Raw genomic sequence first — 25,036 nt, forward strand, 5'->3', positions numbered from 1 at the left:
TGCAAATCCAAGGACTTCTGTACCAGGAAGTCTAAAAATCACACATGCAATATTTAAAGGTCCTAGCATACTGGAGCCCTGGGATCTGGGAGTCTCTTCCTAATGAATAGGAAGATCTGGGATCTGGATCCTTTCTGCGTGCAGTCTAAAAACTACACACACAGTTTTTAAAGGTCCCAGCCCACTTGGACCCCCTGTGATCAGGGAGCCTCTCCCCAGTCGCAGAATCCTGGTACACTGAGATGTTTAAAACCCATGCATGCAGCCCAGCTGCTTGTGCAGGTTTTTCGACCTCCCAGCACTTTAGTCTTTCAGCACACTGGGACCTTTAAAACCTGAATGTGTACAGAACAAATTGGGTGCTGGTGTGGCTTTGAAACTTGTCATGTTGGGGGAAGTCAACCTGGTAAGTTGACTGTCTTGTTCTGTAGGTGGGTTGCAGGAAGCTGGCATTTTGAAGTGCTTTGCCCTGCAACCCCTACAGTCCCAGTGCCAACCCAGGTCCTGATGCCAGTGCTGACCGTCAGCATTAGTATGGGGGCATGTTACATGTTCAATTTATGCTGCCATAAAAACCAGCCACAAAGATATTCCATATTTTCTATGGAATATCTTTGTGGCTGTTTTGCTACTTTATGGCACCCTGAATGTTGTATCACTGTTACTATTTTTAGTGCAATTAATATATGCCAGGGGCCCTTGAAACATCAGAAGTTGTTTGCAGTCAATTTTTATTTTGTAATGCGGAATTCTACATAATGCTTTATAGAAAAAATACATCTATCTTTCTCATCCTACTTTTATCATTCAAAACTTGATCGGAGCTAATGAATACTCAAACCTGTCATTTAGGTGTCTAAAATTAAGATCCTAAATTTGTATTTAAACACCTTTAAAAGAAGTCTTCACCATTCCTGCTTTCCTCAGCCTAACCTTTTTTTCTACTCCTTAACTGTTCCATAGTGTGCTGCACTGCATGCTAGTTGGTCACAGCTCTTTAGTTGTGCTCAAGTGGCAGCATTTCAGTGTGGTTAAGAGTCTATAAAGCAGTCTGAATGTTATTATAGGCCAATAAGGAGGAAAAGAATTTCATTTGAGAATTTTCCTTGACATCTAGCTCCTAATCCTACTGTAAAGGCACAGAGGTACTTGTTGTAAAAACCATGTTACAATACAACGTGTTATATAACATGTTCCTGCTGAACAAATTGCATAGGAGGGCTCTTCCCTTCATCTTATTTTAGTACGAAGATATTATTTAAAAGTGAATAAATAAACAAAGCCCTTCACCCTACACAATGTAAAAAAATAAAGTACCTTTCTATTCTTCTAAATATGTTGCTTTCTTTTCCTCCCTAGTAACTCACAATGTTATCATAATGAGGAAGAGTGTGTGTGTATCTGTATTCCTTGCAATGTCAATACTGCAGGATTTTACATATGCAGCTGCTTAATACATTAACTATCATTTCTTGCTGCCTGGGGTTACAGGTTGTAAGACAGGCCAAGAGCAGTATGTTAAAATCTGCAAGTCTAAAGTTCTGTAGAAATCAACAGAATGCAAGAGACATTTGGAATCTGGTCAAGAACATCCTGGGGTGGGCAGAATGAGTGCAACCTGCCATAGATAAGAAAAGCATATAGTACAACCAAAACCAGGTATGTGCCTGGAAAGATATGAAGGAATGTTGTCATTGAATAAGTTCATTGATCAGCGAATTGCAAGGTACATGGCACAAAACTTGATTGATCATCGCTGGATAATGATGTGGGCTTAATGTAAGTGCTTCTAATGTATAAAAAGAGTAGAATAGAAATGCACTTTGGATTTGTGTTTAACCCTGTATTATCCCTGCTGTCAGCCAATCTGATCAGCTGGCTGATGATCTGAAGAAAAGCTACACTAAGTTTATATTCGCTGAATAGCTGTGTAGTGTGCTTGTTTGAACAGTGTTACAATAGGACCTTATAGGTCTTTGGAGACACCAATGAGGATTACACTGCTGAACAAAGTTATTACAAATGTTTTTGTGTAGAAAATATATTAACTTGCCCTTTTTCACTTTTATACTAAGCAATTCCTTTTTTACCTTCCCTGCAAAGCTGATACTACATCTGTTGACCTTCCAACCTTGTCTTTCCTAAAATATTTTTTATTTGATTTCAGGTCACCATTGGTCAAATGTATTCCACACAGAAGCTTGTTATCGAAAATCCAGAAAATACATAGCTGGAAGATGAATCCAGTTTTTGAAGCAACAGTGGACCATCCTTCAGCATTCTGCATTGCTGCACAAAGATATTTATGCTCGCTGCACAAGTATGAGAGTTCATTTTTTATTAGAAGAAGAAATGTAGGAGAGGCTCAGTTCTGACAACCAAAGCAATATGGAATGTTTCCATGATTCATACTCTAAGATGTACTGCTATGGCTACCACAGTATGTAATGTACCCAATGCCCATATGTGCTTGTGTGTCATATGTAATGAACGTGTTCGTTGTTCTTATTTAACAATAAAATGTCATGAGCTGAATATTTGGAATAGGAGACATTCTTCTTCAGATGATCTTACTTCCCTGCCAGTGGCTCAAACGATATGGTTATGCATCAGCCTGTGCTGCAGTTAGTAAGTGATTTCTTAACTATTAATCTGAAAATTCAGAAAGTTGGAAGCCAGCTAGTTTCATCCAGCTTAGTTAACAGCTTGTTAATAAAATGTTAGCCTTACATTACTGAGACTGCTGAACAGTTAGAATACACTTGTACTATTGTACCTTTTTCCAGTTGTCTAAAACTGCAACTTGTCAGCAGAAAGAAACAAAACACATTTCAGTGTCCAGTACTGTCCATTTTCTTGCAAAGTAAAGGTAATTCCATGCAAATAGATGACGCTGTTAAATTTAATTCGGAACTCACAGAAATATTTTCTCTTCTGTGAGAACCTTGTAAATGTCCATAACCTGTCTCAGCATGTCCATACCATGCTCTGGATGAAACCAGCTAGAAGTTCAATCTTCGTGATCATCCAGTACTGGATCTCCACACCAATATGGCTAAATCAGTTGTTAAATGCATTCTGTTCATTTGCAGCAATGAGGATTTGCACAAAAAGGATCGCTAACATAATGCCCATTTGTTAAACTTTAAAACAAGTAAACAAAAAGATGATTTCCAAATATCTGCAGACATTACTCATTTGGTAATCTAGGCTGAAGAGGTGAGTGTATTAGGAGCTTTTCTGAAGCCAGCACTTAGCAGAGTTTCTTGTAGAGTTCCTGGGCTGTCCAAGAAAGGAATTCCCTTAATCATCTGACAAATCAGCAGTCTGAAAATACTTTATGTAACAGAAGTGAAAGGGTACATAGAGGCAGATGGAAAAAATAAACTGCATTTTAAGATTAGCAGCGCTAAACAAAATTAAAACACCTTTTAAAAAGTCAAGTTTTATTCAAAATAGTGCTTGTGTTCATTTATGTTTTCTGTTATAGAAAGTACAGAAATATCATTCAGTACAAATCTACAGAAAATGTTACAACAAAAGCTTTCAAGGAAGACACTTTAAAATAGGAACAGTCTAGTAACATCTTTAAGATAGACCTTAAAATAAAACTACATTTTGGAAAGTAAAAGGATAATGTCTACTTCTGACTGATTCTCCAAAATAGAACTAATGAATGATGTCTAATTTAGAGGTGCTAATTCTTAAACCTTACTCACCCCTGAAACATTTCCTACTTACGTAGGTACCTGAAAGTTTGTAGCACAGCATCCTATTAACCATAAAAGTGTACAAAATAAGGCACAATTACTATGTTTAAGACTATAACCCTCTTCACACAAAAAGCAAATACTGTGGTATTCCTCCATTTGTTAGGTTCAGAAATACAGCAGATATGGATAAGTTTTTGCTACATCAGTAGAATGCATTGTTTTATTAAAAACTGATATTTTTTTTTAACCAGGTAGAATGCCATGCACTACAGTTTAAAAAAAATAAGGCACTACGGACTGAATCCCAAAATACACCTGAGTCACTGTTATTAGTACATTGGGGTTGAAGATAAAAGAACCAGGAAAGTCAAATATTCAAACTTTCAGTGGTAGCAAGATTTTAACTGTGGGGGTTTTAAAATTACATTTTAGAGAAGAAAATCATGGGAGGCTGTACTGTTTTGCATTGCTTGGATGTTAAAGCATACACTGGTACCTAACCTTTTCAAGTGTCTTAATTACTGGAACAAGCAGTACATACTGGGTGCATCTACACGTTCATAAACGTGCTCCTACCACACATTAAATTTAGTATCTCTAATGTAAGGTACTAAATAAATGCACATTATGTTACCATAATACACAGTAGCAAAAGCACACACTTTGTGACACTTAATGCACAGCAACCTATTTTAGTGCTCATCAGCATATTGGCATGATTTTTGACATGACACTTTAATGTATAGTAAAATAGGCTACTGCGCATGAAAGCACATATGTAGATGTGCCGACTGCTTCAGAGAATGCAGCTACAAGAATCAAGAGTGTTCCTTGGCCTGTAGTACAACATCCATTTCAGAGAGAGAGAGAAACAACACAGTATATCCTTAACATTTTTAGCATTTAAACTGTGAAATATTTCACACATGCTTCTTTTTCCAAGTGATTCATACAGGTTTTTCAAAAAACATCCCTTTAATATGCATAATCAGTCATTCCAAAAATAATCATGGTAGTTTACTGTGGGGTATTTTAAAGCTTAGTTTCTATCAGAATTAAAGCTGCCTATAGTATGAGAGACAACACTGATATTAATGACTTACTATTTCGGCGGGGGGGGTTAATCCCTCGAGTCTGAACAGAACAATTTTACTACTGTCTGAAAACTCCCCTGATAATTTATACAACTGTCTCCCTCTAACATGATGCACTTTGTCTCTCAGTTACCACTCTGGAACTTTGCTTATTTCTCAATTGCTTGTATAGCCTGTGAAGGGGCATTTTCCAGCCTTAAGGATGCATACTGCACATAAGATATGACAAGTGAAAACTTTAACAGAGCTTAGACCCTTTATGCAAAAAAGAGATATGTAGTATAAACTATGTCAAGAAGTTTCTCTCTCCTCTTATTTGAGGAATAAGTAGCATAAAACTCAGTTGTCCAAAGAGAACATACAATCTCTCTTGCTCCCAAACTTACTTTAGGTAAGAACTATAGAGACCTCAATTCTTAAGGACTAACAGGCCTTAGGTGAGACATACAAAATTATGAGTGTACAAAAGAGAATGTGGAATTACTACACTTAATTAATTGCCACAAAATTACAGCATTTAAAAATGTTCCTGGAAGCTTGGACCTGTCTTTACAAGAACATGTTTCATGTTGTGGTGCATTATATGTGCTTCATCCATTTATGTTAAAGATAATAATTTGTGCAAATTGCCACTGGTTACTGGAAAAACAGACTGCAAATTATATAATTTCTCTTTTTAATATGTTTATTACTGTTACAGATACTGTTATAACATACTGGTGGGTGTGTGAGAGAGAAACAGTGTCAAACACTTTATAAAAGAAATCCTACAAAGGAATGAAAACTTACTAGTGTGTGCCCTATCTGACTTGTTAAGCTTTCCTTCCATACTCCCGTTTTAGTGCATAATCAAACTGCTTATTTAACTAGTGACAGAGAATACCAAAGAAGGAAGTTATCAGATACATTTTTCACTAGCTTTTCACTGAGCAATGTAAACAATACAAGTAGCCAGGCATTCAGTAAAAGGGACCCCAGTGATTCAGTGTACTGTCGCTAGTCTGACTGATGGCACAGGAGAGTGTGTTACAAATCTTCACTAATTCTATAACTATTCCTACTTAATAATCCACTCCTTTCTGTCTTATTAGGCTGAGAAATTATTTGCTTTGCACATGCACTTCCAACCATCCCTGATCTCAGCAACCTGATTTTATCAAATACGAAATCAATGTGCCTCAGTTATCATGCGCAAAAATTTTACCTGTTTATGTGTATCAAAGGCCATAAGAGCTGTTTTAAAATAGAAGACAGCATTTTTAAAGACAGAACACACCCTCTTTAACTCACCCCAACATGAAGAGCTGTTCAAAGGATAGATACTGCAACAGCCCTAATGGCATTTAATTAGAGAATCCTACCACAATTAGACACTCAATTTTGAGAGCTCTGGACATGGCAGAGGTATAAGTGAAATAAAGCAGACTAGAAGACTTGCATACAAACATTTTACCAAAGGCGCTTCTTATTTAAACTTGTCATAGTAAGAATGTTAAATTAAGTGCTCATAGTTCTTAAATACAATATAACCAGCTGTTATAAATGCAAGACTAGCGCACTGTAATTCTAACTCACAGAACCTATTTTTGAGACATATGAGACCACACAGCAGGTTTCCCCTATTCCCTCCTTAACACTTTCAGAATCAGCTTCCCTACCTCTCCTTCAAGACTTGTTCCTCCACAACTATACAGAATAAAGCTGAGAGGTGGAGGCTGTGGAACAGCTGCTTTCTAATTATTCACACCTATTTGCTCTGTAGCATGAAATCCTGACTTCATTTGAGTTGACACCTTCCTTGACTTCAGTGGGGCAGGATTTCACCCTTGGGTAAAAGGTCCACCCAAGCTTATCAGCTCATGGGGAAGGCAAAACCAGTTGCTTTAGCCAGTGATACACAATGAAGTGAAGTAGCCAGCACCATGTTTGGCCACCTTTGACTTCCTAAACTGAATGACCAGTTCCAGTTGGGTCATCTGTCTTCTGTGCAGGTCCAGAGTGAGGCTTCAGTTCATGCCTTCTGGAACCATGGCAAGACGGTTCAACTACTCTGCCATTACACGTCTACCCTGCCTGCCGAGTGAGTGTTATTGCTGCCAGAAACTGCATAAAGTAGATGTTGCTATTCAGGACAGGAGGGAAAATCAGAACTATGCTGCCTGAAGCAGAGGGACAGCCTGATCGCTATGCAAGGCACTGAACCTCAACTGTTCTTGACAATGTCAAGACAATGACAAGTGTCAGTCCCTGTGGGCCATTCCACTGGAAGTCCAAAATGCTTTCATTCTCACAGAAACACATTGTTTCCTTCCTCTGTACCACAGGAATAACAGACTAGGGTCACTTGTATTGTGGGTTTACATATTTATATCAAAGGGAAAATATGAGCCACGGTTTCTGAATCTGAAGATCAAAAAAGGGAAAACAAATCCACTTCTTCCAAAAATAAAACATGTTCTACTATTTTAAAGAAAAGGTTTGGAATGCTCAACATGTGAAGTCCTTAGACACCACAGTGATAGCTCTGATGTACTTTGATTCCACATGTAACAACATATCAGTATGTTGAAAAAAGTGCTCCTTCCACAATTACTCATCTATACTGTTTTTAAGCCTGCTGATTATAGCAGTTTAATGGGAAAATAGTAGTGGTTACACAGTGCATTTAAATGACTCTTTCTTTCCCTGGGTATAAAGGAAACCATGGAGAGCTGAAAGGAATGTACAAGATTTCTTCTGAAAAAGCACACTGCAGAAGTATATATACCAGCCCCTGGAAATTCTGCTCACCCAGAGCAGGTCATCTTAACTGTCTTTTATCATCATCATGCTAAAAGACAGGCAAACAGATTTTGTGCCTGGACAAGGGAATATTCATATCAATGCTACCACAGACCTCCAAAAAGTTAGCAATTGCTGAATAAACTAAGCAAGTTTTCAAATTTAAAAGATTTTTGGCCCAGACCATCTCCCCTATTCTCTCAGTCAATACATTGGACCAAATCCATTTCCTCTGCTGGAGTCAATGAGAGCAGAAGCCAACTCTTCACATTATGAGTGAAAGCCAAAGTCTTTTCAAACTGCTGTTTTCAATGAAGCAGGAGTCATTTGCATGCAAGTTTGTAGTCCTTGAAGGCACCAAACTAAGTTTACTTACCCAAGAGCCTTCTGAAATTCCCTGCCTTTCTGTTAAATCATGCTTTTGATTGTGTGTAAATATTCAAGAGAAGCTTTCTATTACCTGTATATTTAAAGACAAAAAGTTTCTATACTGCAAAAATTAAATTGTTTAAAATGTAACTTATCTTACCTTCGTTTCCTTATGACTCACTCAGTTTGAGGCTTGAAGTATACTAAAGTATTTTTCTGATTATGTTACAGTTGTCTATAATAACCAGAGGCTTTTATTTCTTCTTTAAATCCAAGGAAATCTAATCCAAAGGGACAACAGAAATCTGCACATACTGAAGATCCACATTCCTGGAGTTTTTCCAGACACACCTATGACCTTTACAATTTTGAAAATGTGCAATTTTTCTTTTCTTTTTTTCATCATTACTGCATGTTGTACCACCTTGGGAAAATTAGCATTATATCTAGCGACTACCGACTGCATCAGAACTGTAGTCCAATCAATTTTACACAGGCACTGAAGACAGTAGACAAAGGTTCTAACTCTTGTTTTGATACAGACTTCCTGGGTCCCTAGGCAGCTTCCTCCTCTGTATGAGTGATGAGAATCCTGCTTAGGCCATATTTGAAAAGTACTTTGGAAAACTCCAACTGGAAAGAGCTGCAAATTCAAAGGTTTCTTATTTTTAATAAAGTTAACTTGTATGACTCATGAGCACAGAGAAAAAGGTCTTATCCTACTGTTATTACTCAAAATTTCATTATTTAAATATTGTGGGGCAAAGTTCAAAGCAAAAGATTTTTTTTTAATTATGACACACTGAAAGACTGAGTAGATGCAGACACATTAGACAGAATTTAAAGAAACACTGATAGGAGTTTTGCAGTTTAACTACAGCATGCAGTGCTTCTGGCACTTGTACTTTCAGGCTGCCTAACTAGAAAAAAAATAGATCACCTACAAACTTAAAGATTTGTTCCTGAATTGGGCTGTTTCAAGTCCTTCACGATATACAGAGAACACAAAGTTTGCCCTCTTTTTTAAAGAGCATTCACACTGTCAACCCTGTTTTTCTGAAAGACTACACAGATTTTTGAAAAGGCATAATTCTTAGAGAGAAAATTGGTTTTATTCACACCTTTTCAATGCTTGTTAATATCCGTGATTGATTTATCACCTCGCTGCTTTACTTAGGACTAGGTTCTTTATAAGACCCAACCTAGTCCTCCAGCACAACAGAGAAGACCATATTTGACATTCCTGTGTCAAACAACAATAATGAATCTCCTCTGAATAAGATAATGTATAAATAGTAATATTTGCAGAGTTAATAGGTAATGAACACTCACACAGAAGACCTGTGATGTTTGTAGTTATGGTCCAAGGCAATTCAATGAAGAATATGGATCAATACATTTAGCATTATATATCAACTGTAGCAACATAATCTTTCATGTACTAAAAATCCAAAGTTTTTCATATACATGTAGGCATACCATTGCATATGGTAGACCAGAAGGCTCAATCAGATCTGGTTTTCCCATGCAATATCCTATTTATATCACCTAATTTTTTTTAAAGTTAACTGATGTACCAAGGACAGAAAATCTACTCTGTATTTTACTGAATGCTCTGTATGCCAATTGCATGCTTCAAGGACAGATCCACATATAACAAATAAAATTATACCAGGAATTTATCTTTCAGTTTATATTTATACAGCTTTTTATGTGCATCCTCAAGCATAGTTATGATTTTGATTCTAGGCTGATTTATAAATGTGTTTAAACTCCAGTTTATGTTTCAGAAATTCATATATTTTTGAGTTAAAAGCCTCAGAAAACTCAGACTAAGCCTTGTACTGTATAAGATACAAAAAGGAAAAAAAAAACCTCTCCCACAACTGAAGTTAGTTGTAATTCTTTCTGCACATCAACTGTCAAAACTCTTTCTGTAGTATGGTGGCAGCACATGGTTTTATCTTTTTGCCATAATTTATTCAAAAAGAAAACTACCCCACATTTTGAAATGCTGTATTACAATAATACAGGTACAGTTATGAAGGGGTCTCAAGTAACGGTTGTCTTAATTCTGATTAACTATTCTAGTAAGGTTTCACAGAGTCACGGCAGTGCTAACAACATGGTAGCACTGTAAGACGTTTAAATCGTATGGCATAGCCAGGGCTAAATGATGTTTTTAGTCATCGTCCTGAATGCTGCTTTCAGACTTGCAAAGTCCAAGGTTATTGCATGATTCTTTAACAGTTTGATCTGCTCAACACTGCACAAATCAAATGGAGTTTTAACCTTTCAGGGACACAACCATGTTGTAACTGGGTACTTCATTAAGTTACATTTTCATAACTGTCAACAAGTCATGAAGCATCCAGTTCTACAACTCCATGCACATATTCATCTTTTTTAACAACATAACAATCATCTAAAAACATAAAGTTATACTTGCCCATGTCATTAATCTAGTTAATCATTAATTTAGTTACTTAAAGTATGGGGTTTCTTGCAAAGACAGGCTGCAAGAAAACTGGTAAATAAAACAGAACAGATGCTTTTATAATAAACTCACCAAATTATTATAAATACAGAGAAATATAGAAAGAGATTTGAATAGATATGGGGGGCGTTAAACTGAGCTGCTGGTTTTCACTCCTTAGCAAAAACTAAGCAAAACTGGGTGTGCCTACATGTGAATAATGCTCCGCAATAAACTTCAGTGCACTTTGCACCGGAATTTATTGCTCCTGGGCTCAACATTTAAAACGTGTTCCCAGGACCACAGCCACGGCTGACAGGGGCCCCCCAGGGTCAGACTGCTAGCCCCAGGCTGCTCCAGCCCAGCTCAATGTACTGCAGAGGGGCTGGCTGGGGCACAAGGATGCTTCAGTGTAGGGACAGCTGGCAGGCAGCACCCCCCACCACCGAAGCACTCCAGTGCCCCAGCCAGTCCCTGTCAGCAGCTCCATGTGCTGTGGTGGAGTAAAAAACTCCACCATACGATAGGATCTGTATCTTAACAGCAGTAACCTACAACAGAGTTAACTAGTTTACTCCAGCCTAATAGCTTCACATACGTAGACCGGTGACGCTTTACTGGCCGCTTCTACATGTGACACTGACTGCACACTACCTCATTACTACTGTGCAGTAGCACTGCATGGCAGGAAGTGTGACATGACGCTATAGTGCAGCAGTAACAAGCTACTGTGCAGCGTCACCTAAAAGCCATTCAGCGATGCTACTATGCAGTAAGTCTGGTAACTACACAGTCATTTAGTGACTAAATGACAGCACAGTAACAACTGCGCAGTCAGCGTCTGTTATATATGCAGCCATTGAGTTAATTAGGCAACCCTGAAGTAAGTGTCACATGTAGATGTGCCCACTGAGTCCTAACTCTGTTTTATACTACCCTTCTGCAGTTAAAGAGCCATCCCTAACAAAAATTAGCCCTCTCCCAATATAACGGGCATCATACTCATTTATCACACAATACATACACTGCTCAAAAGTATATCATTCCTCGCTGCAAATAGATGTTAACAGTTTATCTTCCAATTAACTGAATGAACACTGGTAAGGTTTTTTTAAACTACTCTCTCATTGCTGATATTAGGTGGTTCAGCCTTTTCTGAGAATTGACAGATGTAGTTCAGAGAATGTCATTAAAAAAAAATTGGTTATGCATACGTTCTATAATTGGAGAGAGAAAAAAAGTGTGTGTGTAGACAGACCACTCGCTGTTTAAAAGAATGTGTGTTAGGTATGACCTACCAAACTCCATTTTACCAGTTAAAAGTCTTGCATGAACTTTATTTTTTGTTAAAGCCCATCATAGGTGAGGAATCAATGTCAAAGTGCATTCAGTTATAAGCAAAGAAGGTTTGCTGTTTCGTAGGGTCACAGCAGTTAGACGGTCAAGTAAACCAAAAAGTGCTCACTCTCAGAAATTATACTGTTATGGCTATATAAATATAGTATGGAAGACTGCTGTCACATGACTGTGTCTTTGGAAGAAGGGGAAGAAATGATTGGACCCTAACTCAAATTTGTAAAGAATACTTACTGAACTTAGACCTTACTGAACAGGCCCAAGTGTTCAAGGAGTCTTACTGACTACTGAGGTGAGCAAAGATAAGATTATGCACAAAGTGTTTGCATAATCAAGACCAGAGGGACTCTGTGCAAAATACATATGCACATTTACACCCCTCACCCAGTTCTCTTCTTTCAAAAAAAATTTAATTTCTGCAAGACCTAGCAATAAGCTTCAGGCTTTGCCATCAAGCTGTCCCTGTGTCCAGCAATACCTAAATACCCATAAATGAGACCATGCTCTATCCGTAAAAAGAAAAATGCTTTGACGCATACAGAACAGTTGTAACACTGACTGCAAAGTTCTGTCTCAGTTTTGGACATAGGAAACTTCATCGAAGGCACTATCTTCAAGGTAGAGAAAAATAGATTTAAAAAAAAAAAAAGCCATCTTGAACAGGATATTTCCAGTTCTCAACAACTTGAAAGAGAAAAATCTCTCACAGCACTGGGAGCTCACTTGACAAAAAAAGAGGCAACAATACTGGAGCGGGCAGATCCCACATACCCTTCTTCGTGCCTGAGGCCAAGGACAAGCACCCACCTGGCCCAGCTGATCTTGTCTTCACTTCCCAAACAGGCTACATTCCTCAGAAAAGGCTGGACCCAAGTAGCAAGGTCTTTCTCAGAAGGGGATGGAGAGCAGTACTGGCAGCAACAGGACAGACACCACCTGCTTGACATGTTGACAGCCAGGCCTGCAGCCCTGGACCCAGCCAGGTGGATCTTGGCATGAAGGGCACCACTGAAGGCTCAATGCCTGTTCCCCCAAACAGCCAGGGCTGCCGCCACCGCGCAGGGCTTGGGTGCACCCTAGACCAGCAGAGCCCCTGACTGGACTCTGCTAGTGCTGACCCAGGCTGGGCTTGGATGCAGCCTGGACCAGCAAACTTTGTTGGCTGGATGCCACTGCTGCTGGCTCAGAGTAGGCTTGGAGGCACCGCCCTGTGCCCAGGCCAGGCTCGGATGCACCCTACACCACCGGCCCGTCGGCTGTGTTCCCCTGTGTTCACTGCCTCAAGTCAGGCTTGGGCGAATTGAGGTGCAGACCAGCGGGTCCCACCATCCACCAGCTGTTGGCCACACGCCGCCGGAGCTGCCCAGCCCAAGGCGCGAGGCAGGGTTGCCCGCCAGGCCACACCGGCTCAGTAGAGGGGACCGCCAGGCTCTGGGGGGCTCCCGCCGGGTGCCCTCTCCTCATCCTCCTCCTCGCCCTCCAGCTCCTGGTCGTTCTGGCCCTGGCGGGCGCTGCAGCAGTGCAGGGTGTAGTTGGCGCCACCGTTGTTGTCCCAGAACTCGCCCAGCGGGCTGCGGTAGCGCACAGCAAAGTGCAGCGCAGCGCCCTGGCGCAGCAGGCTGGGCGGCGGGCACAGGGCGAAGTGGAAGCACCCCCCGTCGGGGCCGGGCAGCGCGGGCGCGTCGAGGAAGGACAGCCACTCGTTGAAGGTGTAGCGCACCGCCACGTCGTGCAGGCCCGGCCCGCCCAGCACCCGCACCGAGCCGCGCACGTCCAGCGGGCCCGCCTGCAGCGCCTCCAGGCACACGCGCTGCTCCCGGAGCCGCTCCGCGCCGGGCGCCGCCGGGGCGGGGAAGGCGGCCACCAGGCGCAGGCCGGGCGCGGCGCGGGCGGGGCGGGCGGGCTCCGGCGGCGCGGCGGCCGGCGGGCGCGGCTCGTCCGCGGCGCGGAAGTGGTGCACGCTGGCCAGGCGCAGCCCCAGCGCGTCCGCGAACTGCACCCGCTTCTTGCAGCCCGCGCAGCAGCCCTCAGGCTCGGGCTCGGGCTCGGGCTCCGCCGCCGCCTCCGCCTCCGCCTCCGCCGCGCAGCTACCCGGGGGCTCCATGGCTGCCCCGCCCCGCCCCGACGGCGGCGAAGGAGGAAATCAATGGGCGGCTCCTGCCCCGCTGCAGCGCCCGCCTCGTCCGGAGCCTCCCCGCCCTCCCGCCTGCCGAGGGGGGCACCCGCTGTTCCGCTCCCCTCAGGGCGATGAGGCTGAAGTTGGTTCCTTACTCCTTTTTCCCAGCTCTTTAATCCCGGTTCCCGCTCCCTTTTTCAAAGCGAATCTAGACCCAACACAAACTTGCTATTAGTGAGGCATTCCTCATGCTGAAGAGAGAGAATGTCGTTAGCTATGCAGATCCACGAATTAATATGTAAAATGATATCCCGCATCAAGTACAGAGGCCGAATTGAAGGTCAGATTAGGATGGGATTACGGGGCAAAATACTTCTTGGGGCACCCCAAATTTCCTGCCGATGCCAATGGGGGACTGTCCCAAAGAACCCTGACCACAGTCCCGCCCAGCCCGAAGCATGGTTTGGCCGTGCCAGGCTGCCAGCTAACAGCCCTCATGCCCACTATATTAAGTATAATGGCTTCAATAAGGGACTGGCTTTCAGGATGGGATTATGGCTAGAAATTCTGCTTGGGCCACTCCACAGCGGTCCCCTGCACCACCGGGGACTTCTACCGGACGCATCTCACCACAGGCTTGCCCAGCCCAAAGCGTGGTTTGGCCATGCCAGGCTGCCAGTTGACCCCACCCTTGCCACTGTGCTAAATACATGGACCCAAACAAGGAACTGGACTTTGGACTGGGATTACAGCTACAAATCCTTCCAGGGCCACCTCATGCCATGCCTCTGTGCCACTGGGGGATGCTCCTGGATGTCTCTGATCAGAGACCTGGCCAACCCAAAGTGCAGTTTGGCCATACCAGGCTGCCAACAGCCAGCATTGCAGCCACTGTGCTAGGTATATGGACCCAAATAAGGACATGGATTTTGGGCTGGGATTATACCCACAAATCCTTCTTGGGCCACCCCAGAACGTGACTCTGTGATCCTGGGAGACCGTCCTGGACATCTCTGACCAGGGACTTGCCCAGCCCAAAGCACGGTTTGACCGTGCCAGGCTGACAACAGCCAGCACCCCAGCCATTGCGCTAAGTACATGGAACCAAATAAGGAACTGGATTTTGGGATGGGATTATACCCAGAAATCCTTCTTGGGCCACCCCAGACCACATCTCTGTGCCACCAGGGGATACTCCTGGACATCTCTGACCAAAGACTTGCCAAACCCAAAGCCTGGTTTGGCCATGTCAGGCTGCCAACTGACTCCACCCCCAGCAGAGTCCCCCAGTGGTACAGAGACTTGGTCTGGGGTGGCCCAGCAAGGATTTCTAGCTATAATACCAGCCCCTTGTTTGGGTCCATATACTTAGCACAGTGGCAAGGGTGGTGTCTGTTGGCAGCCTGGCATGGCCAAACTGCACTTTGGCCCGGGCAAGCCTGTGATGAGATGCATCCAGCAGAGGCCCCCAGTGGCGCAGGGGAGTGCTGTGGAGTGGCCCAAGCAGAATTTCTAGCTATAATCCCAGCCCAAAAGCCAGTTCCTTATTGAAGCCATTATACTTAGTATAGTGGGCATGAGGGCTATTAGCTGGCAGCCTGGCACGGCCAAACCATGCTTCGGGCTGGGCGGGACTGTGGTCAGGGTTCTTTGGGACAGTCCCCCATTGGCATCGGCAGGAAATTTGGGGTGCCCCAAGAAGTATTTTGCCCATAATCTCATCCTAATCTGACCTTCATTTAGGGATCTGAACTTGATACGGGAAATTATTTTACATATTAATTAGTACATCTGCATAGCTGATGACATTCTCTCTCTTTAGAATGTGGAATTCATTAATAACAAGTTTGTATTGGGTCTAGATTAACTTTGAAAAAGGAACCAGGAATAAGGAATAAGGAACTGGGAATAAGGCACTCGGAATAAGCAACCAACCTCAGCCTCATTAGCAGAGGAGAGTGTTAGGTCTGTGTTGTGTCAGGGTTGAGGCAGCCTTAGTAGAGTTGGGGTGATGGTTTGTATGGTATATACATATATAGAGATATATACACCCACACATATATATAGATATATCTATGTTTGTGTATGTATGTTATATACAGGCAGTCTTCGACTTATAACGTTTCACACTTGCCGCGTTTATAAATTGACGCCCCATTTCAATTTTATGACGTCAGTTTCGACTTTACAACGCTTGATCCGATGCAGTGCCATGCCAGCAAACAAGTTCGCTGTGTCGCTCATGTCCTTGGAGAACATCTGTCCAAACTTCCTTGAACTTTCTTTAAGAAAGCAGACAACACTCCAGAAAAACCTGCAGCCAAGACACCTGAGGAGACTCCAGCCAAGAACCTTTCAAAAAGTCCAACCAAGAGCCTTTCAAAAAGTCCGGTGAAGTCACCTCAAAGAAGTCCTTCCAAATCAATATGATTGCTATTTACAATATAAATACATTAATGTAGCTATATTACTCTATAATTGATTCAGTACAAAATTCTAGGATATTTTTGGTGAAAATAGGGTATTGGGCCTTGGTTCAGGAACATTGTTTCTTATGAGAAAATTGGTTCTAAGTTAGAACGTTCAACTTAAGACGCGGTTTTCAGGAACCAATTGTCTCGTAAGTCTGAGGACTGCCTGTATACAGATAGGGCGGCCATCATAGAGGACAGTCCAGTTGTCATTTGTCCTTTATGATGGCCACTTTTTTATGAAGAGAAAAATAGAGGACATACATACATTGGCGATGTGTATGGGGTGCATGCAGCTGCACATGCACCCCCTAAGATTGGCAGTGCACCCCCTGAAAGAAGCGCCACCAATGCTGCTGGCAGCACATGCAGGCAGTCGTTGCTCACCTCCCTCCACCCGGTCCCCCCCGCTTGCCACCGACACTACTGGTAGCATCTGTGGATGGTCGCCAATCACTGCTGGCCACTGCCAACCACTGATCAGCAGTCACCCCCTGCTGCCACCACCGCGGCTACCTGCAGGAACTCCCTGCTGCCATGCCCGCACCACCAATACCACCGCTGCCGCCTGTGGGCAGTCACTATGCCCCCCCAGCCTCCGGAAACATGCGTTGTTCATGCGAGAGCTGTTCAAAAATTATCGAGACTAATACTGTAGGAAACAAAATGTTTATTTACAGGGGGTTCGGCTTAATCTCCTTCAAAGTATGCTCCTTCTGCAGCCACACACTTCTCCCAAAGTTTCTACCATTGTTGGAAGCACCTCTGATAAGCAATTTGTGGAATCGCTAAAAGCTGCTCAGTCGCATTTTGTTTATGGTTTCCACATCACAAAATCTTCCTTTCAAGGTTTTCTTTAGTTGAGGGAAGAGAAAAAAGTCACACCATATCCCACAAGTGCCACAGCCTCCAGAATCACCTGATACGGCACCATGCAACCCTCAACTAGAGAAAAGCATTACCTGCCTGCCTGCCAAATTATCAAAAATCTTGGGATATTTGTTTTTCCTGGGGCCAATTATGTAAGTATTTCACCTATTATTTTTAAATGAGTTTCTAGCCTTTATGTTTGCAAAGAAAATATGAACCCTAAAGGTTAAAAGACAAACAATGGCATATAAAACAGATCACTGTTTTCATGATCCTTTGAAGATCTTGTGATTTGCATAGGGGAGGAAGGGGAGTGCCTGACAGAGGATTTTTGTATGCTTAGTAATATTCTCTGCCTTAAAAATCAGACCCAGATACTCTGTAGATGAGTATTAAAATAACAAATCACTTTAAAGTGCAGTCATATGGTTTTCCAATAGATTTGGTTTTAGGCCATGTCTAGTTGAACACTGTACGTTAAATGTCAACACCACAATAAGGACTCTGGGAGGCGAAGCATGGAGCCAACACCCTGGCTATAACTGTACAGGACAACCTCATTATAACAAACCCTGTTTATAACAGCCATCTTCTTTTTAACAATCCTAACAGTAGAAAGCAGCTTCTTCATTATTATCGTGCAGCAAATTGACTAACCCTATTATATAACAAATACCCTCTGTTAACGAACTTTTCCTGCGGCCCCATGAGTGTTCATTGCAAAGAGGCTGTACTGTACTTTGGACATGACACAGCTATCAGTTTTATGGGGTTCTGCTGATGAGAGCACGATATTATGCTTTCCTTGCCCACTTCTCTGTCTTTTTCAAGACAGAGAAAATAAAAAAAAAAAACCATGCAAGTAATTTTCTTCACTTCTTAGAGATCTGGATTCTCTCCCTAGATTTCTGTTATTAAAGTACTTTTATGCAGAAATAAAGAATTCATTTTAATTAAGTTTCCTTCCTGTTACAAGAATGGCCTTCCAAATGTGAACAGAGGTGACGTGGTTCCACTGAATGTGCAGCCTGGCTTTCAAAACAGGGATGAACCTCTCCCCTTCATCTCCTCCAGTATTAAAGACTAACAAAGAGATAACTGACATATTGCAAACTGTTACATGAATAATCATCCTAGAAGAAATTTTTACACTCATACAGCTTATATATTCATGGTTGCACGTTTATTTCATTTGAAAGACTATTTCTTCCAAACTGAGAATGGAGGCTTTTGCTACTGAAGATCTGAATGAGGCATGTTAAATAAACACAGTTATTTAACATTCTTCATTAATCTGACTCTCTTATTAACTTGCCATTGAAATCAACATTTACAAGTAGCCTATTACAGAGCATACAAGATAGAAATGAAACTTCCACCTAACCTTGTGAGATAGAAAAGGGGGGGGTGTTGGAGGGGACCTCAGGAGGTCATCTAGTCCAACCCCCTGCTCAAAGCAGGACCAGCCCCAACTAGATGATCCCAGCCAAGGCTTTATCTAGCTGAGTGAGTCTTAAAAACCTGCAAGGACAGAGATTCCACAACTTTTCTGGGTAATCTCTTCCAGTGCTTTACTACCCTCCTGGTGAGCGTTTTTTCCTAAAATCTGACCTAAGCTTCCCTTGCTGCAACTTGAGACTGTTGCTCCTTGTTCTGTCATCTCCTACCACTGAGAACAGCTTAGCTCAGCAGTTCCCAAACTGTGGGCCGCAATCCCAAATGGGGTCACAACATCAGCAGATGGAGTCACAGCATGATGCTTTCTTCTACATCACGTCCCACCTGCTGGGCTGCAGAGGTCCAGAGGAAGGGCAGCAGGGTGGGGAGCGCCAAACCTACAGTAGGCAGCCAGCATCCTCCCTCCCCCACCCATGGGCTCTGCTGTGGCCATCCCCCCCGCAAGGGAAGGGGACAGGGTGGGGGAGGGCGGGGAGTTGGACTCTGCGCTTCAGCCTTAACAGCTGCTGCTTCCTGTGGGCAGCACCCGCGGTTCAGACGCTTGTGGGGGGGGGGGGCAGGGAGTTACAGGCCTTGGCCCTGGGACACTTGGGAAGAGTGGGGGGCTGTGGGTCAGGAATGAGGGGTACCTGTGGGGTATGGGGAGCTGCAAGTTGGGAGTGAGGGGCTATGCTGAGGAAATTGGGTCATGCAAAGTGAAAAGCAGCGGTATGGGCTCAGGTGCTGGTTGCTAGGGGCAACCAGGAGGAGCTAAGGGCCCACACTCTGTGAATCAGCTGACCGGAAGGGGCATGGCTGACTACTATAAGACTCAGACTGGAGGCTCTGAGTGCTTTCTTTCTGCTGGCAGCCAGGAAGGAGGAATACTGCCTAAGGGAAAGAGATCGGCCCTGAATGTGGGAAAGAGACAAGCCTGGATGTACTAGCCGCTAATTACATAGGTGAGAGATGTGGTGTGGTTTGGAGAACATTTAGCCATGAGGTTTAGCTTTGTGTTATAGCCCAGGGGCTTGTGTTATTGTTATTGTTGTTGTTACACCAGAGGACCGGGTGAAGCTATTAGGGGTTGGAGGAGGCCTCATAGGGGCTCCACGGTAGCAAGAGGGCACAACATTCAGGGGTGCACTGACCCCAGTCCTGAGAAGGGGAGTAGAGGATTGCGGGGGGGGCTAGGTAAGGCTGAGGCCACTTGAGCCCTACAGGAGGTTTAAGACCCAAGGAAGAGATTTGGGGGGGGCCAGGCATGGCTATGGCCACCTGAGCCCCAAAGCCCCCAGAGCGGGCAGTGCAGGAAGCCCCAGATAGGGGGCAGAGATTGACAAGTGCCAGTGGGGCACAGGCTGCGAGATGAGCCAGAGAGCGCCAGTGGAGCACAGAGAGTGAAATCAACCAAACAACGTCCAGTACATCTGCAAGGCTTGGGGTGTGGTACAGGGGTGGATGGCGCCACGCATAGCCCATAAGGCTGGGGTGCACCGAATCACCCAAGATAGAACCGAGACCGAGATACATCAGAGCACCGTGTCAGAAGGGACAAAAGGCAACCTCCCTTATACATAGTCAACATCAAAGACGTGGCGGGCAAGATGTGAGGGTGCTTTAACACCACATTGGCATGGTAGGGGTGGCTAGGGGAGATCACGGCCACCCTTAGGATCCCGCACTGTTACACAAAGGAAATGGGGTCATGATGAGGAAAAAAAGTTTGGGAAGCACTAGTCTAGCTCCATCCTCTTTGGAAACCCCCTTCAGGTAGTTGAAAGCTGTTATTAATTCCCTTCTCGGTCACCTCTTCTCCAGTCTAAATAAGCCCAGTTCCTTCAGCCTGTCCATTGTAAGTCATGTGCCCCAGGCCCTAACCATTTTCATTGTCCTCCACTGAACTGTCTTCAATTTGTCCACATTTGGCTCCCCACCAGTTTAAGACAGTCATGAATCACTCATTAATTCCAATAGGAAACTCATTAAGTTAGTTTATGAATTCATTTTTAATGGCAAAACCAACTCCATGAATTCGGCTTTCTCCTTCCTGTTTTAACCTTCTAGAAGAAGGTATAGCTGCCTCCATGTTCTTTGAGCTGCCCATCTCCTGCTTGCTGGGTCTTAGTGCAACTGTATCAATGTTGTGTCACCTGAGCTCTCTGGCCATGACTGCAGTGGTCTGGGCATTCACTATTAGGGCTGTCCATGAGGGTCCTGATGTTCCAGATCCCTAAAATCATGGTGTGTCTTTGCTGATATTTTCAACCTCAGTGAAAGTGATCCCGCTGGATCTGGTTATCCAGCCAGGAAGAAGGTAGACAGACTATGTTTAGGGCACCTTTTCTAGTCCCCTCCCCATGGGGGTGAGCAGGGCAGATCCTGAGGAGGGCTGCTCAGTCACAGTTACAGCTGCTGAATCCCACTCTTCTTTTGTCCAAGTTCTTGTAAGCACCACCTTCATGCCGGTCCATAACTAGGAGCTTCCAGACTTCACAATCCTGATCCTATCCCCATTAGCTTGTCGCCAAGGGCTTGAGGAAGAGCTATTTTCATGGAAGACATCTGTGCATGACTTTTATTGTGGAGAGGCTGCTGCATATCAGCTTCTACATGACTCTTGACAGAACAAAACCTTGATCCAATGGCAAGGAGACTGAGACAAGTGGGGATCTCATTCCACTGCAGTCTTCATCTGCCTTTACAGCCATCAAGATTCAAATACCTTCTTCCACCTGCTCTGCCACTGAGGATCTGTAGACCCATGGCTGGGGGCTGGGCAGCTTATTATAATAGTGACTTGTACTCACCATGTCACAGTACCATCAAAGGATATATGCGGCTTTTCAGGAGGAAAAGCATTGCCATCTGCTGCCCTCACCACATCCTGGTAGTGCTGCTACTGCTTGATCTGCAACTGCTTATTCATCAGAGTTCCCCCTGCTTATTTCACAGCAAACCTCCCCTGAAGATCATTATACTATATGCCACCATTCCGCTGTATACCACTATATGGACACACTGGGTAGCAGTACAGCTCTGCCCCATAAACTATGGCTGACCCCACATACTGCAGGGAACTCAGTGACCTATCAATTTTATAACCTTACCCAGAATTCATAAATTGTACATAGACACATTTCTTAAATTGTCACAAAGACAGAGGGATTGGTTCAGAGGATAACTAAGAAAATAGCTGGGCAATGGTGACTGTAATACAATACTATTCTCCAATGGACTGGGAGTCAGTAAAGAACAACCACGTGACAAATAAGGGGCCCATCTACATGAGATGCTTACTGTGCAGTAGCCTAATAATACTGTGCAGTAGTGTGCTGGTTAAAAACTGTGCTAATAAGCTACTGCACAGTGTTTATTAGGCTACGATGCAGTAAGCATCTAACTAAATGTGCAGTAATCTGTAGTTACTGTGCATTTAGTTAATACTTCATTAAGCAAGTACTAAACTAAATGCGCAGTAACATGCAGACATGCCCAAGAAAAGCTCAGAAACACCAGCACCATTTAGTTAAAAAGCAGACCAAAATACTTGCTGTAAATTACCATGGGAAGGGAATGGACACATGATACATTTATATGAGTGTAATCTACATGGGTTTGGTACACCAATGTAAGTTGGACTGAAATCTGGAGTGGACTGAGTTGCAGTTAACCTATAATAACTGCCTGCAGTAGAAGGCTTTTATAGTACCTTTCCATTACATGGTAAGGGAAGAGACAAATGTCTACCCTAGGATAAGCTATGGACACACAGCACATTTACCAGTGTAATTTTACACCAATTTCTCCAGGAGAAATGTTACACTGGAGTTGAGTAAATTACACTAGTTGAAGGCTATATAGCTGTAATTAGCTGTACTGGTCTGAAGTCAAACAGAAGGATTATAACACATTATAACATCTAAGCTTCATTCACCTTCAACTCTACCAACTTCATATACACAATCACCTGCTCACAGTGCCTCGCTGCTGTCTACATTGAATAGTCAAGGCGATCTCTACATGAAAAAATGAATGAACATGGATCTGATTGATATTAGCTCCAGAAAGACACAAAGGCCTCTGGCAGAACACTTTAATCTCCCCAAACACTCTGTCGCTGACCTCAGGGTAGCTGTTCTCAGGCATCAAACCTTTAAAAAACAATTTGGATGGGATTTGGATGATTTATAGAACAAGAAATCATCCACAGACTGGATTGCGTTAAGTATGGTTTAAACAGGTCTATGGATTGCTCTCCTGTTACCTGGATTGGCTTTTGTGAGCCTTATGGGTTCTTTGCTTATTTTACTCTCCCATCACTCCCCGCTCCCCACCCGCCTTCTCACCCCTCTCCTTCTACCTTCCAACTTTTGTATTCAAACCTCTTTCTCCATTCTATATACTTACTACTCTGTGCCCACTCTTGCACAGCATATGCTGTCAGTAAGCTCCAACTCACAAAAACTTATACTATATATATCTCTCTCTCTCTAATTTTGTTAGTCTATGAAGTGCAAATTGGCTCAGCCTTCTGCTTAGGGATTTAGGACAAGTATTTGCTGCATTTTACACTGCTGTAGTGTCCAGTTTTACAACTATGACCAAGTTGTGCATCCATGTCCTTTGTCATACTAGTATAAACCATATTCTTTATGTCAGCATTCTGTACAGAAACCTCCTAATTCAAAAAATACTACTGAGTGAGGGAAGTATTAGCCCCAGCTTCTAGATAGGAAAAAAGAGAGAAAGGTTAAGTGACTAGCTTCATAACTCCTTATCCTATATTTGTTCTAGTAGCTGTCTCACTGCAAATAAATGTTGCTTAATATATTAGCTAATGATTATCTGAAGGAGTGGTGAAAATTGTTAATAACACAAAACTATTTGCATTGGTAAAAAATCTAAGAGAATTATGAAAAAATCCAGGATGACCAAACCAGATTTGAAATAGTACAACAGAAGCCAAAGCTTGATTTTGATTAATTCAAGGTAATGCATAAGATAAGCCTGCATTTCTACTAATACATTCCCCATAACTAATACATTCCCCCTAACAAAGCTAAATTGGACTGAAAAGTTTATTTCTTTTCATACAAAATTCTGTGAAAGCAGTTAGGGGAATCAAGATACAATATGGATCAGAATATATACAAACATTAAATAAGGTAGTTACAGGGTGCATCTACATGTGGCCATATGGTACCATTGATACTGTGCCATTGCTTAGGACTTTCTTTTGGAAGTTCTAAATGACAGCGCAGTAACAGTCCATAGTGCGCCGTGCTGGCCACACAGAGTTATTTTTAGCTGCTACATAGCTATAAAGATGGTTTGCATTGCTACAGCTAGGGGCAATTGAAGCCACCTTAGTCGGGAGGGCATATGCCCCTCTGAGACCAGTCCCATCGATCAGGGGGGTCCACCTGTGGCCGATCCCGCTGCCTGGGGGGGGGGGGGGGGGCCCGCGACTGATCGTTGCAGCCGCACCCCCATGCACCCTCTACACGTTGCCACTGGCTATGGTGAAGTAGCTGCTGGTCATATGTAGACACCTGCAGATGCTATGTCACCATAGCACATTGCTCCAGTGATGTAGCATCACATGTAGATGTGCCCACAGAGTTGCAAAGAATTTCAAAATTCTCACTGAGTTGTTTATTAGCATTACCCAAAAAAGCCTAGTTTGGACCTTGTTAAAGCTTAGGGGCAGGTTCTCAGCTTCTATAAATTGCCATCACCTTACTGAACCTGATAAAGATCCCTCACAAGGCATTAGTATGTTCCCTCCATCCAAATATTTCAGGATGGATTTGTCTTTTAAATAAAAGATTTCAAAGTGACAAGGCAGATGGATTGATCTGTCTAGTGGTTAAATAGAGCCAACCAATACCTAAGAAGACCCATTTATCCAAATTATTTTTTAAAACTTGGTTTCAACTTTTATCGTTGGCCAGTGACTATGTTTGTATCCAGAATATAAAAAATCTTATAATAAGATGTAGAAGCATATGGTTTGCTTGAGAGGATGGCTATCCTTATGGCTAGTTTTTTGAGTACAGAGGCTCATATATGGGTTCAACTCCATGACTTAGTGCATTTGAACACTGTTAAACATATAGCTAGTGTCTTCTGGAACATGATTTACTCTCCCTGTGTTCAAGATCTCAGCCTTGCCCGTACCAACCTATCATCCATACTGAAAGTCTCTATCCTTCCATCCTAGGGTTAGTACAGCTCAAGGCTTCAACCTCTTCTCAGGTTCCAGTTACTCATCTCAGTTGCCTCTTCCTTTGTTTGCAGAATGGTTGCATTAGACCTCAAGTTATAGGGATCAAATACAGGCAGTTCTC

The 25,036-nt window shown here is 43.1% G+C and overlaps 2 protein-coding genes across 5 annotated transcripts in view; one reads left to right on the forward strand and one right to left on the reverse strand.

Annotated features, from left to right (window-relative positions):
• The window catches only part of LYRM4 (LYR motif containing 4), a 126,726-nt gene extending 124,191 nt beyond the window's left edge, over positions 1-2,535 (forward strand). For 2 of the 4 annotated variants that reach the window (XM_090039343.1, XM_090039344.1), the window contains exon 4: positions 2,168-2,535. In XM_090039343.1, the coding sequence (XP_089895469.1) occupies positions 2,168-2,241 (74 nt within the window). In that variant the 3' untranslated portion in view covers positions 2,242-2,535. The remainder of the gene's footprint in view (positions 1-2,167) is intronic. The other 2 variants (XM_090039345.1, XM_090039346.1) reach the window with 1 other exon arrangement.
• A 149-nt stretch (positions 2,536-2,684) lies between these two features.
• On the reverse strand, positions 2,685-13,899 carry PPP1R3G (protein phosphatase 1 regulatory subunit 3G). Its single transcript, XM_090039342.1, has one exon. It carries the CDS (start codon positions 13,891-13,893, stop codon positions 13,198-13,200), a length of 696 nt encoding a protein of 231 aa, XP_089895468.1. The 5' UTR covers positions 13,894-13,899; the 3' UTR covers positions 2,685-13,197.
• Between the last annotated feature and the right edge of the window lie 11,137 nt (positions 13,900-25,036).

This window comes from Crocodylus siamensis, chromosome 3 (genome assembly GCF_052110815.1).
Source record: "Crocodylus siamensis isolate JL-2025a chromosome 3, ASM5211081v1, whole genome shotgun sequence".
In the NCBI taxonomy this organism is placed as follows: domain Eukaryota; kingdom Metazoa; phylum Chordata; order Crocodylia; family Crocodylidae; genus Crocodylus; species Crocodylus siamensis.

Bases quoted from the DNA above. Each gene is read 5' to 3' on its own strand.
- PPP1R3G (XM_090039342.1), bottom strand. From the start codon at position 13,893: ATGGAGCCCCCGGGTAGCTGCGCGGCGGAGGCGGAGGCGGAGGCGGCG.